Below are 12,298 nucleotides of genomic sequence, written 5' to 3'. Positions count from 1 at the left end.
CCTGACTGACTCCTCCTCTAGCCTGACTGACTCCTCCTCTAGCCTGACTGACTCCTCCTCTAGCCTGACTGACTCCTCCTCTAGCCTGACTGACTCCTCCTCTAGCCTGACTGACTCCTCCTCTAGCCTGACTAGCCTGACTGACTCCTCCTCTAGCCTGACTGACTCCTCCTCTAGCCTGCCTGACTCCTCCTCCAGCCTGACTGACTCCTCCTCTAGCCTGACTGACTCCTCCTCTAGCCTGCCTGACTCCTCCTCTAGCCTGACTGACTCCTCCTCTAGCCTGCCTGACTCCTCCTCTAGCCTGACTGACTCCTCCTCTAGCCTGACTGACTCCTCCTCTAGCCTGCCTGACTCCTCCTCTAGCCTGACTGACTCCTCCTCTAGCCTGCCTGACTCCTCCTCTAGCCTCCTCTAAAAAAAAAAAAAAAATCTAAAATATTTTTTTAATTTTTGGGGTTTTTTCGTTTTTCCGTTCGTCCCAAAGAACCAGGAGAACATTTTCCAAAAAGTTGCTGCTCCATTCACTTCAATGTTAAGAAATAAACGGACAAAAAAATATCCTTTTTTCTAAGTACTAGCTTAGAAAACACTAGCAGAGGCTACAGACTGTTTCTAGAGAAACTCTGGCAGTCTAAGAGCTAGTTACTTTGCAGATATAAATGATTACATTATAAAACAAACACTAACCACTTTAGCCCTATTTTATACACTATTTGAAAATAGCCGATCTACAAGCTCACAACGCGTCGCACCGCGACGCGTTGTGAGCTTGTAGATCGGCTATTTTCAAACATTGCAGTACCTTTTTTCCACCACCGGCGGCCACGATGAATATTGACAGAACTACATGGACCAGGCGCTCCTCCATGGCCTCACACCCGGCCTCGCCAAGATCCGTTTTTTATGTCCGTAGCTGCCGCTGATTGGTTGGACCGGGCGCGGGTCGGGGTAAAGCGGTCCCAGATGGAGGCTGTGTCGTGAACTGAATACCGCTCCATCTAGCGGAGTCAGGTTAGGTTAGCGATAAGGAGCTGAGATGAGGGATTTTGTCGTCACCTTGCTAAACTAATGGCCTCATTTTTAAAAGTTTTTCAGAAAAAAAATAAAAACTGATCCAAAACAAAACCATATGATATTTCTTAATCATTTCACCCAAAACGTTTAAAACAAACTATTGACATAAAAATAACACTGTCTGTCAGTTATGTAACATAAGAGATTTAAATAGGTTTAAATAGGATTAAACCTGACTTCATTTGGCCTAAGTCAAAATCATCTGGACATTTTTTTGGCCTAAGTCACAAAAACATGTGACTTAGGCCAAGAAAATGTCCTATTTTGGCCTAAGTCACACTGGGGAGTTAGGCCATTATACTAAGAGGAGGGCCATTATACTAAAAGGAGGGCCATTATACTAAGAGGAGGGCCATTATACTAAGAGGAGGGCCATTATACTAAGAGGAGGGCCATTATACTAAGAGGAGGGGGAACAGCATCATCCTTTTCAATTAGGAGATGGGACATTTTACCAGAGGTGGCCAGTGTCTTTTTCCTCAAAACGCCATGCCAGGCTACCTCTCTACAGGGAAGAGAACAGTTCAGACTCCTCTACAGCATTGGTTCTCAAAGTGGGGTCCGGGGACCCCCAGGGGTCCTTGAGGGGGTTCCAGGGGGTCCCCAGCTAAATGATGGATAGGAACTAAATGGACCCTTATGGGTCTGTACAAATGGAACCAAATGGACCCTAACGGGTCCATTTGGTTCCATTTGTACACTCTCATAGTTAAATTAACATTGATTTTACAATATAAATTGGGGTCCCAGAGACAGAAATGCCATTACATGGGGGTCCGTAGCCCTAATGCATGTCAAACTGGGGGTCCTTGAAATTAAAATGGTTGAGAATCACTGCTAGAGAGCCGTAAAAATCTTCTCTTCTCTGACGTGCTAATGTTGATTTTTAGTTTTTTTCCCCTGGCGGATCTTGCCCCGACACAGGGACAAGATGGGTTTACAGACCAGTTGGCCCCAAAGACGGTACGCGCCTGATTGACATGAAATAGTTTGAGAACCAGTGCTCTACAGGGATGAGAACAGTTCAGACTCTTCTCTACAGAGAGAACAGTTCAGACTCTGCTCTACAGAGAGAACAGTTCAGACTCCTCTCTACAGAGAGAACAGTTCAGACTCTTCTCTACAGAGAGAACAGTTCAGACTCCTCTCTACAGAGAGAACAGTTCAGACTCTGCTCTACAGAGAGAACAGTTCAGACTTTTCTCTACAGAGAGAACAGTTCAGACTCCTCTCTACAGAGAGAACAGTTCAGACTCCTCTCTACAGATAGAACAGTTCAGACTCCTCTCTACAGAGAGAACAGTTCAGACTCCTCTCTACAGAGAGAACAGTTCAGACTCCTCTCTACAGAGAGAACAGTTCAGACTCCTCTCTACAGAGAGAACAGTTCAGACTCCTCTCTACAGGGATGAGGACAGTCATACCTGAATGACAGCAGAGGTCTGCTGTGGTCCAGCTCAGCCTCGTCCACATGTATTCCCAGGGAGGAGTCACAGTGATAGTAGTTGAGGATTCCTGCCTCGGCCTTGAAGCCCGGGAAGCCGCACACCGCTGCAACGTGCCCGGACAACCACTGGAGGGCGGCGGGGAAGGCCGTGTGGTGATCTGCCGAGTACGTCTGTAAAAAGCAACAAACAAAACAAAACAAAACTCAGTTTAGTTTCTTCAAACAAACTGGTGTAGTTTTGTCTTAACTGATCTATCATTTGGTTCTTCAAAAATGATATAACTTAATCCATTAAAGGAGGAGTTCACCCAAAACATTACTTATTTTCTATCAATTGCACACCCTATGAAGCCTTGAATCCATGGATTCTTTTTTGTTTTTGTGGCATTCCTAAGCTAATAATTTGATTCCCGTCTCCTACCGGAAATACACACGGTCATCAAATGATTGTCTTAGGAATGCCACAAAAACAAAAATAAATCCATGAAATCAAGGCTTCATGGGATGTGCAATTGATAGAAAATAAGTACTTTGCCGAGCTATGAGCTTGTATATCTGCTATTTTAGAAAAATCATGAAAATGTGTTGTAGTGATAACTAGTACCTTAGTGTTCCAGTTATAGTGAAAAATAGTAATAGTGATAATCAGTGTTGGGCAATATTACTTAGGAGAGTAATATGTTACTTATTACTTATTACTCCTTTGAAAAGTAATAATATTATATTACTTATTACTTGGAATCAAGCCCCCCCCGCAAAAGAAAAGACGTGTACAGTTTTTAGCCTTTTAGAACTGAATCCAATTTAATGGAACAATAGAAAACAGTCAACAGTCTTTATTAAGTATTTTGCTGCTGCAAATTCCATATTTGGAATTGGAACAATAATTATACTTACAGGAACAATCTGAACTGCACACACTGGCTGCAGCCTCTCAAAAAAAATATTGTATACATAACAACAAACAATAAAGCAAACTTTTTGAACATTTCTTAATCTTTTCAACATATCTTACACCAGTCAATATTAATTAGCCAAAGTGCAAAACTGTAAACAAAGCAGCCAACAACAACCAATTGATAAAAAGTATCAGTCTCTCCTCACCTTTAAGTACTACTACAGGTTTTTACAAGGCCGCCAACCAAACCTGAGACAGTAGATATCTATATAAAATAATAAAGCAGCAATCTCTTACCCTTTTAAACAAAATGTTTTCAAAAGGCATCAACAAAACCTACATATCGTAATTATAAAACAAATAAATACAAAATAAATCAGCAGTCTCTCTGACTTTTTAAACTTAATGAATTTCACAATGCAACCAACCAACTGTATTCAACATGCATCCAACAAAACCTGACAGTCTGTAGTATATCTTATTAAAAATAAAATACAAAATAAAGCAGCAGTCTCTCTGACTTTTTAAACTTTCAAATGCAACCAAATCCAAATGTTTTAAAAAAGGAAGCCAGTCTGTAGATATCTTCTACTAGCCCAGTAGCCTGTATTTATCTTCTATATATAATGCAAATAAAATACAAAATAAAGCAGTAGTCTCTCTGACCTTTTAAATATAATGATTTTCTGTTGTTTTGGGTCTGAGGGGCCATCAGTTTTATTTTTATATTTGATTGTGTTTCGGTCAGCTTAGCCCCTTTCGGGACCCTGTTTACTTTTTTTTATTTGGGAAGGCGGTATCCAGGGTCCTTTGACGCTCAAACCACTCTCTCTCGTACTCGCGGCTACCACTGTCTGGTCTCGGGCAAATATCTCGTCGCTTAGAAGTTGCAGAGATTTCTCAAAGGTACCCAGAGCTGCAGTAGTAATGCGCAGAAAGCTGCATTAATCGGCGGGGATCGGCGTTGCCGTTAAACATTTTTTATTATTTTGTAAAACATAAGCTCCTCTCTCACACTCCTCTCCACTTCCCATGTCCCGCCTCCCCGCGTTGTGACTGACGAGCTGTGCGTCCTACGTTACTGCCTCTGATTAGCAGAGCTCCACATGCTTGCATGTGGTCGCATACGGGTCATGTGCTACGTCATAACTGTGCGCAGGCTGCGTGCTAAACATAATTGATCTGCAAGCTAAACAGCATCTCTGTTGACGTAGGTTGATAGCTTGTAGATCTGCTCTATTTTTGCATGATGCGACAACTTGCCTCTACGAGAGACGGGGAGAGTACATATTAAATGAATGAATGAGCAAAAATAAATGACGCTCGTCATCAGTAACGAGTAACGAGGCCTTTTTTGTCGGAGTAATATGGTATAATATTACTGTTTAGGCAGAATAATACCTTACTTTTACTCGTTACTGGGAAAAGTAATAATATTACAGTAATATATTATTATTAATTTGTTACTGCCCAACACTGGTGATAACTAGTACCTTAGTGTTCCAGTTATAGTAATAACTAGTTATAGTGATAACTAGTACCTTAGTGTTCCAGTTATAGTGATAACTAGTTATAGTGATAACTAGTACCTTAGTGTTCCAGTTATAGTGATAACTAGTTATAGTGATAACTAGTACCTTAGTGTTCCAGTTATAGTGATAACTAGTTATAGTGATAACTAGTAGTGTTCCAGTTATAGTAATAACTAGTTATAGTGATAACTAGTACCTTAGTGTTCCAGTTATAGTGATAACCCAGGGTCACCCAGCGAAGCTTCTCCAGTAGAGTCTTGGGTTGTCTTTTATCAGAACCTTTGCTCCTGTGAGGAAACAAACAGCATATTGTAGAGGATTAGGAACACATGTGTCTCATAGTCTATAGGCTGCAGGGCATCGCTTCACCAGTGGGCGGGACAAATACAAATTTTGGGGGTCCTTGACATGAAAAAAGAACCAGTGATATTATAGCAACATACGTTGAAAAAGGATTTAGAAGACATTTGTTGAATCCCCCCAGAAGCAAAGATTTGAGTTACAAATGCTCGCTTAAAAAAATATATATATTCAAAGATTTGCACACATTTTCTCCGCTTGTAGATCTGCTATTTTTTTTATAGCCAAAGAAATCTTAAAAATGATACGCAGATACGTTCCCGGTCTTAACACATTGGGTGCCAAAACCGTATATATACTTCTTTTCAAAAACTGACGTTGAGTGCCAAAACCGTATATATACTGTTTTTGAAAAAAAAAAATGAAAAAAAATATATATATATATTTTTTGTTTTTCAAATTTTTTCCTTCACAGCACCAGGAGATATCATTTTGCGAAGATTTAGACTCCAATCCACTTCCTGGTTAACTTATGACTTCAAAAACCTGTATCTCGGCTCCTTTTTTTTTACAATGTATTTTTAACTATTTTCAACTGGCTGCAACTATGGAACGGATTACCGAATGTTTTCCCCCGATTGTACGAGACCTCTATGTGTGTAATGAGGGGATCACCGTGAGGACTGTGATCACTGAAAATATTTTGTGACTACTTGAAAAAGGTTAAAAAATGGTTAAAAATCCTGGCACTCAACGTATAATATTTTAATAAACCTCTGGCAGCCAATGTGTAATGGATTAAAATAAATCAAGAGTGTCAGCAGAACCTGCACGTTTCTGTCAGTTTGGTCCAGATATGTGGAGCATACAAACTAAATGCTTCAACACGTTTAGTTGTGTTTTTAGGGACAGAAAACAGATCCCTGAGAGAACTGGATGGTTCATGATATCACACACAAGAACAGAAATGTATTTTGGCCCCTAAACCATTTAACACATCGGGTGCCAGAGGTTTATTAAAATATGATACGTTCAGTGCCTGCTATTCTTCCATCCACTTACGTTGATACGTTTCGTGCTGTAGAAGCCCCGACGCGGAAGTGCATGTAAACAAAGCGTGCGTGCGAGACGGCGGAGGGTCCCGACTAACGCCTGGAACAATAATATTTCTAACGCGATCCTCCATTGCAGAGTGATCGCCGATCAAAAACGGCTCATTTCTACCACGTTAAAAAGAAATGGAGATATTAAGTCAAGTAGTTAACATTGGAGCGGCCGACCGGAAGGATTTTTGACATGGATCCACATGCGGCCTCTCCTTCTCTGAGACTCCTTAGATGATCCCAAAGTTTCGTTAGAGCGCCCCACGTGGGAAAAATATATATTAAAAAAAATGTGCCAAAAACGGTCCGGACCGTTTATGGCACATAACGTGTCGCAGCGCGACGCGTTGTGCGCTTGTAGATCGGCTATTTTCAGAGAGCAACACCCGAGCACAACCAAACATAAAGTGACTTGTCTTTTAGTTCTACTGGATCTCTTCTCCACTAGTTCCTCACTAACATTTTAGTCTAGTTTTTATTTGTTGACAAAACTGTCAATACATTTAGTCTTAGTTTTAGTCACATCTTAGTTTTTATTATTTTATTATGTAGTTTTCGTCAGTGAAAAAAGGTAGTCGACGAACACTTTTCGTCATAGTTTGAGTCGACGAAATCAACACTGCCTAAGCATAGTCGCTTCCTTTGGGCTTGTTGTCATAGACCAGGGCCCTATTTCACGAAAGGTGAATTAGAGCTAAAGCCTGGCTTTAACAACTATCCTGGCTTAATTTAGCCAGGATTAGGAATGAATCGGTTTCATGAAAGCTGAATTATCTTGAAGATTAGCTTAGCCAGTTCACCCTGGCTAAGTTTAGCCATGACTAGATTTCACGAAAGAGAATTGAAGCAAGCCTACCTTAGTTACCATGGCAATTAGGCTGTGAAGTTAGCCTGGTCAGGAGCAGGCTAACAGCCAAGCTTACTTAATCCAGTGCCTTGTTCTTCAAGTTCTTCCACAGTTAATTCAACACATGTGTTTGTATATGGACTCATTTTAATGACCCTGCATTCAAATAAAATTAAATCAATACAATAAGATATAATCAATGTAATTATATTACTGAAATAGTGTGTGACCATGAATCATAATAGTTTCACAATGACTCATGTGACATGTCATTGTCACTCTGTTAACACTATAGTTCATATTGTCTTTTTTTGTATTATAAAAAATGCCTGACAAAAAATGTGCCTTTTTTTAGCCCCATTACCGTCGCCGGGACCCCCGTTACCACCGCCCCCGTTAATGCCACCGGGACCCCCGTTACCACCGCCCCCGTTAATGCCACCGGGACCCCCGTTATCTATCCTGATTGGATAAAATTGGAAATGAAACTGAAACTGAAACGAAAATACATTTTCTGTTTTATAAAGAGCTGGAGAGACATGGAGACTCCTTATATGGACAGGACACTCTATAGTAACGAGCACTATCAGAACATAGACCCATTTCGCAATTATTTGAATAATTGCAAATCACTTACCCTACCTTTAAGCCTAACTGAATTATATATTTATGGACTTGTATATAAATTGTATATATTTTTGGACGACTTCTGCATTTAATTTGTCGTCAATACTTTGCCACGCTTTCTCCCTGGATCTATTTATTGCGGTTGCGTTTCCTTTCAAGCCTGGATTTGACTCAAGGCCAGGCTTATTTAATTCAACTTTCGTGAAATAGGGCCCTGGTTGCTTATTTCTCTCCCAGAACTCACCGGATGGCGTGGGCGCTCTGGCCCCAGAGGTCGTGCGTGTGGGCGGGGGACATGTGCATGTCCAGGTTACACACGTTGGGTTTCTGAGGGTACGTCTTCAGACACTGACGTGTCCACCACACATGAGCCTCTGGAAAGAAGGGGTTGGAGATGAAGATGAACCCTGGAGGGAGAGAGACAGACAGACAGACAGACAGACAGACAGACAGACAGACAGACAGACAGGATAGAGGGAGATATGCCTGGTTAATAGAGTCGTTCCGATACCAACGGCAGAATGGGAAAAGCTGCCGATGTTCTGCCTAAAATACTGGTATCAGTGAGTTAACAGTCTGTGTCATTACCATACCGTCATTTATCACATCATGATGACATGGCATTTACAGTAATGTGTCATTTACAGTAATGTGTCATTTACAGTAATGTGGCATTTACAGTAGTCAATTAGTTTGTATTTTTGAATGCTTCAGTTCATGTTGCACTGTATATATATATATATATATATATATATATATATATATATATATATATATATATATATATATATATATATATATATATCCACGCTTCCGTCAGAGTTTTTTTTAAATCTAAATTTCCCATCCACTGGGCCAAGCAAATGGTATGGTGCACTGGAATGATCGGTACTCATGAAACTCGTCCAGTGAGAATGTTTCTGTGGTGAAAAAACTAAGCGCGATTAAAATGCGATTCATTTTTTTAATCGCGTTATTTTTTGGTAATTAATTAATCGAAATTAATCAGTTAAAGTCCCAGCCCTAATATAAGACCTTTGAGAACCACTGTGATAAACAGTATAATGTAAACCTGGGTATCCATGTGATAAACAGTATAATGTAAACCTGGGTATCCATGTGATAATCAGTATAATGTAGTAAACCTGGGTATCCATGCAGACTGAAAGCTCTCCAGTCGCGGGCTGGTCTCAGTCCAACTCTCCTGGCCTCAACGTCGCTCACTGCAGCAGGGTCCAGATTGGCGGGAACCACCTGTCAGTCACCGCACGCGCACACGCGCACGCACGCACATGCACGCACACACACACAAACACACACACACACACACACACACACACACACACATATTTAGGGCCTGTCACAATTAATACATAATGGCAGAGTGTGCGTCTCTGCAGCTGAGATCTCGCTCTCTCTCACACACAGGGGTGTAGTGGAGGGGGGACGCGGGGGAGTGGCGCTCCCTCACTTCTCTAACTGCTTAAAAAAATAAAAAAATAAGATTTTTCAATTATTATTATTTTTTTATATTTTTCTTTTTAATGATAAAAAAAAAAAATCATTAGCACATTTAAAAACAACAAATTTGTAACAACAGCATAATATTGGGTTGTGCAGGTGAGATTTAGAAAACCCTGTGGGGTGGTCCTAGGGTGACCACCCGTCCCGAAATTCGCGGGACAGTCCCGAAATTGGACCCTCTGTCCCGCGTCCCGCACAAGCAGGGCAATGTCCCGAAAATCAAAGTTATGGGAAAAAAAATATATATATATATTTTTTTTTTATATAGAAAAAGAATGTTCATTACATTTTTAAAGTTGTACAATGCAAAATCCCAAATAACGATTTTTAGCAACCTCTGCTGGTCACTACCGTCACTGCATACAATTTCCGTAATCCTCGATTACCCAGAATTCCATTCGTTTTCACCGGAAGCCGGAAGCGTTTCAAAAAGCGATCTTTTAATTGTTTTATACTATCTACGGATCGTTTCTCTTAGCCAGTGGAGCATTAGTTACCATGAGCTGTGCTTTCTTTTTCTGTTCTTTTTCGATCTTCTAATCCTACATTCTCTTAACATCAGCGTGAGGTTCCTTTTAGTTATTACCGCGATAGTTCCTGGCCAAACAGGAAACCGTTGCGGTAGTTCCTGGGGACGTCGGCCACGACGTCATGACGTTGGCCAGGAACGTCATTTCCCCGGGAAAGTCCCCCCAGTCCACATTCAATAGAAAATATATAAATAAAAGGCTTCCGGGGGTGAAATTCATGGAGTGGGTGTTGTGAAACTTTTGCCACTCACAAAAGATATACAATTTAACTTTAGTTTTGTTGAAAACGTTACCTAGTATTACTTTAAGTTAACTTGCAATACCGTCTTATATCTGTGAAATACTATTCTTGGATAAATGTAATTGGTCAATGCTGTATGTATTTGTGGAACGCCATTGGTTGGGGGGGAGTGGGGGGTGGACCAAAAAACAACAAGATCCGCGACTCCGCGTCCACACTCCACAGGTCACAGCTGACAGGCAGCTCACACCCACACAGGTACAACAGTGCGGACTAGTGTCATCGCTGCGCGGCAAAAATACAAAGTGAAAATGGAGGAAACAGTGGAAACTCCTGACACACACACACACACACACACACACACACACACACACACACACACACACCATGTCAGAGTGTGTGTCTGCATAGAAGTCAGTCACATGGCTGAGATCTCACACACACACACGCACACACACACACACACACACACACACACACACACCTGGTCAGAGTGTGTGTCTGTATAGCCATGGTTCACATGACGCTTGTATACAAGCGTCATGGTGCCGAGTCCCCCTGGTCTAAAGTTGTGTTCGATTTTTTCACATTGCCATCTCTCACATAAACGTTCAGATTTCAAATATAAAGTGCTTACCACCGAGCCACGGATGTTACAAGGCGACGCGAACCGCGATAAGTACTCGTATCTCCCGTATTGTTCAATAAAAAGCATTTTAATCCCATCGCCGGCCATTTTCTTTTTTCTTTTTGTAATGTATCAGAGTGCAATACACCTCCCAACCATTAGTGTCGCATGGTTGGAAGCATCAGAGAAAATTTGGAGAAAATGGCCGGCGATCGGACTAAAATGCTTTTTATTGAACAATACGGGAGATACGAGTACTTATCGCGGTTCGCGTCGCCTTGTAACATCCGTGGCTCGGTGGTAAGCACTTTATATTTGAAATCTGAACGTTTATGTTTATGTGAGAGATGGCAATGTGAAAAAATCGAACACAACTTTAGACCAGGGGGACTCGGCACCATATGACAGTCATGTTTCACACACACACACACACACACACACACACACACACACACACACACACACACACACACAGGGATGAGCTGTAAGGGCGACCCCTTAGTTCTGGCGCTGGCCGGGGGGCTGGGAGCTCCACATGCACGCGCGAGCACGCACCGTCAGCTGCGGTCTTTAACACCTTAAAGTTTAAACAATAGCCTCTCAAGGTTCCGTTCTCAATAGCGTCTACCTGGCTGCTTTGCATAACATTAGGCTACTCGAAAAAAGCCATGGACTTGAATTGAATGTGTTACATTCCTCTCACAATGAGAGACAACAGTCTCTGCACTGCAGAGTGTGAAGGGGATCGCTTAGAAGAGGACCCAGTTCTCTGAGACAAGACCAAGACAAGTTGTCTGATTATTTTAAGTACTCATGTGTGGGTGGGTCTATGTAAAGGGCTTTTATATAAAACTAAAAGGAAAATAAAATAATTAATTAATTGAAACAAAAATAAAAAACAACAAATTAACAATCCAACTAAATAATAAGATATCATTACATTAAAAATCACATGTTGCATACAGTATTTCAACTAGCACTGCGCTGATTGGCTATGTGCACATGCGTGCACGTGCGCGTGCACGTGACGTCAGAAAATATAGCCCCCCTAGTTCAAAAATCCACAGCTCATCACTGCAGACACACACACACACACACACACACACACACACACACACACACACACACACACACACACACACACACACACACACACACACACACACACACACACACACACACACACACACACCTGGTCAGAGTGTGTGTCTGTATAGAAGTCAGTCACGTGGCTGAGATCAGGAGGAGGATTCCTGCTCTTATAAAACTTAAACATCTTCCTGAACAAGTCTTCTCCCGCCACGGAGCTTCCCGCCATGTCCACACTATTATTTATACTCTATTACTATTATTACTATTACTATTACTACTATTATTATTACTATTAATCATTCATTTCTACTTTGTCTGAACTCATTCTCTGTGCCATGGGGGCCGCCATCTTGAAAACAATTAGGCTCCTCCCTCCACGGTGCCATGCGTGAAAACAGCAGATCTACAAGCTCGCGTTGTGAGCTTGTAGATCTGCTGTTTTCACGCCGTGG

The 12,298-nt window shown here is 41.5% G+C and overlaps 1 protein-coding gene across 1 annotated transcript in view; it reads right to left on the bottom strand.

Annotated features, from left to right (window-relative positions):
- alkbh1 (alkB homolog 1, histone H2A dioxygenase) overlaps positions 1 to 12,182 on the bottom strand; it is a gene marked incomplete at its 3' end in the record, with an annotated part of 15,482 nt that extends 3,300 nt beyond the window's left edge. Inside the window, exons 1-5 of the mRNA XM_080413472.1 lie at positions 11,947 to 12,182; positions 8,977 to 9,085; positions 8,076 to 8,238; positions 5,151 to 5,241; positions 2,502 to 2,695 (exon numbers count right to left, since the gene is read on the bottom strand). Coding sequence (XP_080269598.1) covers positions 2,502 to 2,695; positions 5,151 to 5,241; positions 8,076 to 8,238; positions 8,977 to 9,085; positions 11,947 to 12,072 — 683 coding nt within the window. The 5' untranslated portion in view covers positions 12,073 to 12,182. The remainder of the gene's footprint in view (positions 1 to 2,501; positions 2,696 to 5,150; positions 5,242 to 8,075; positions 8,239 to 8,976; positions 9,086 to 11,946) is intronic.
- Between the last annotated feature and the right edge of the window lie 116 nt (positions 12,183 to 12,298).

This window comes from Gymnoscopelus braueri, assembly GCF_963280865.1.
Source record: "Gymnoscopelus braueri genome assembly, chromosome: 19".
Lineage (NCBI taxonomy): Eukaryota > Metazoa > Chordata > Actinopteri > Myctophiformes > Myctophidae > Gymnoscopelus > Gymnoscopelus braueri.
Note: the sequence above shows the minus strand (reverse complement) of the source record. Positions and strands in the feature narration are given on the sequence as shown.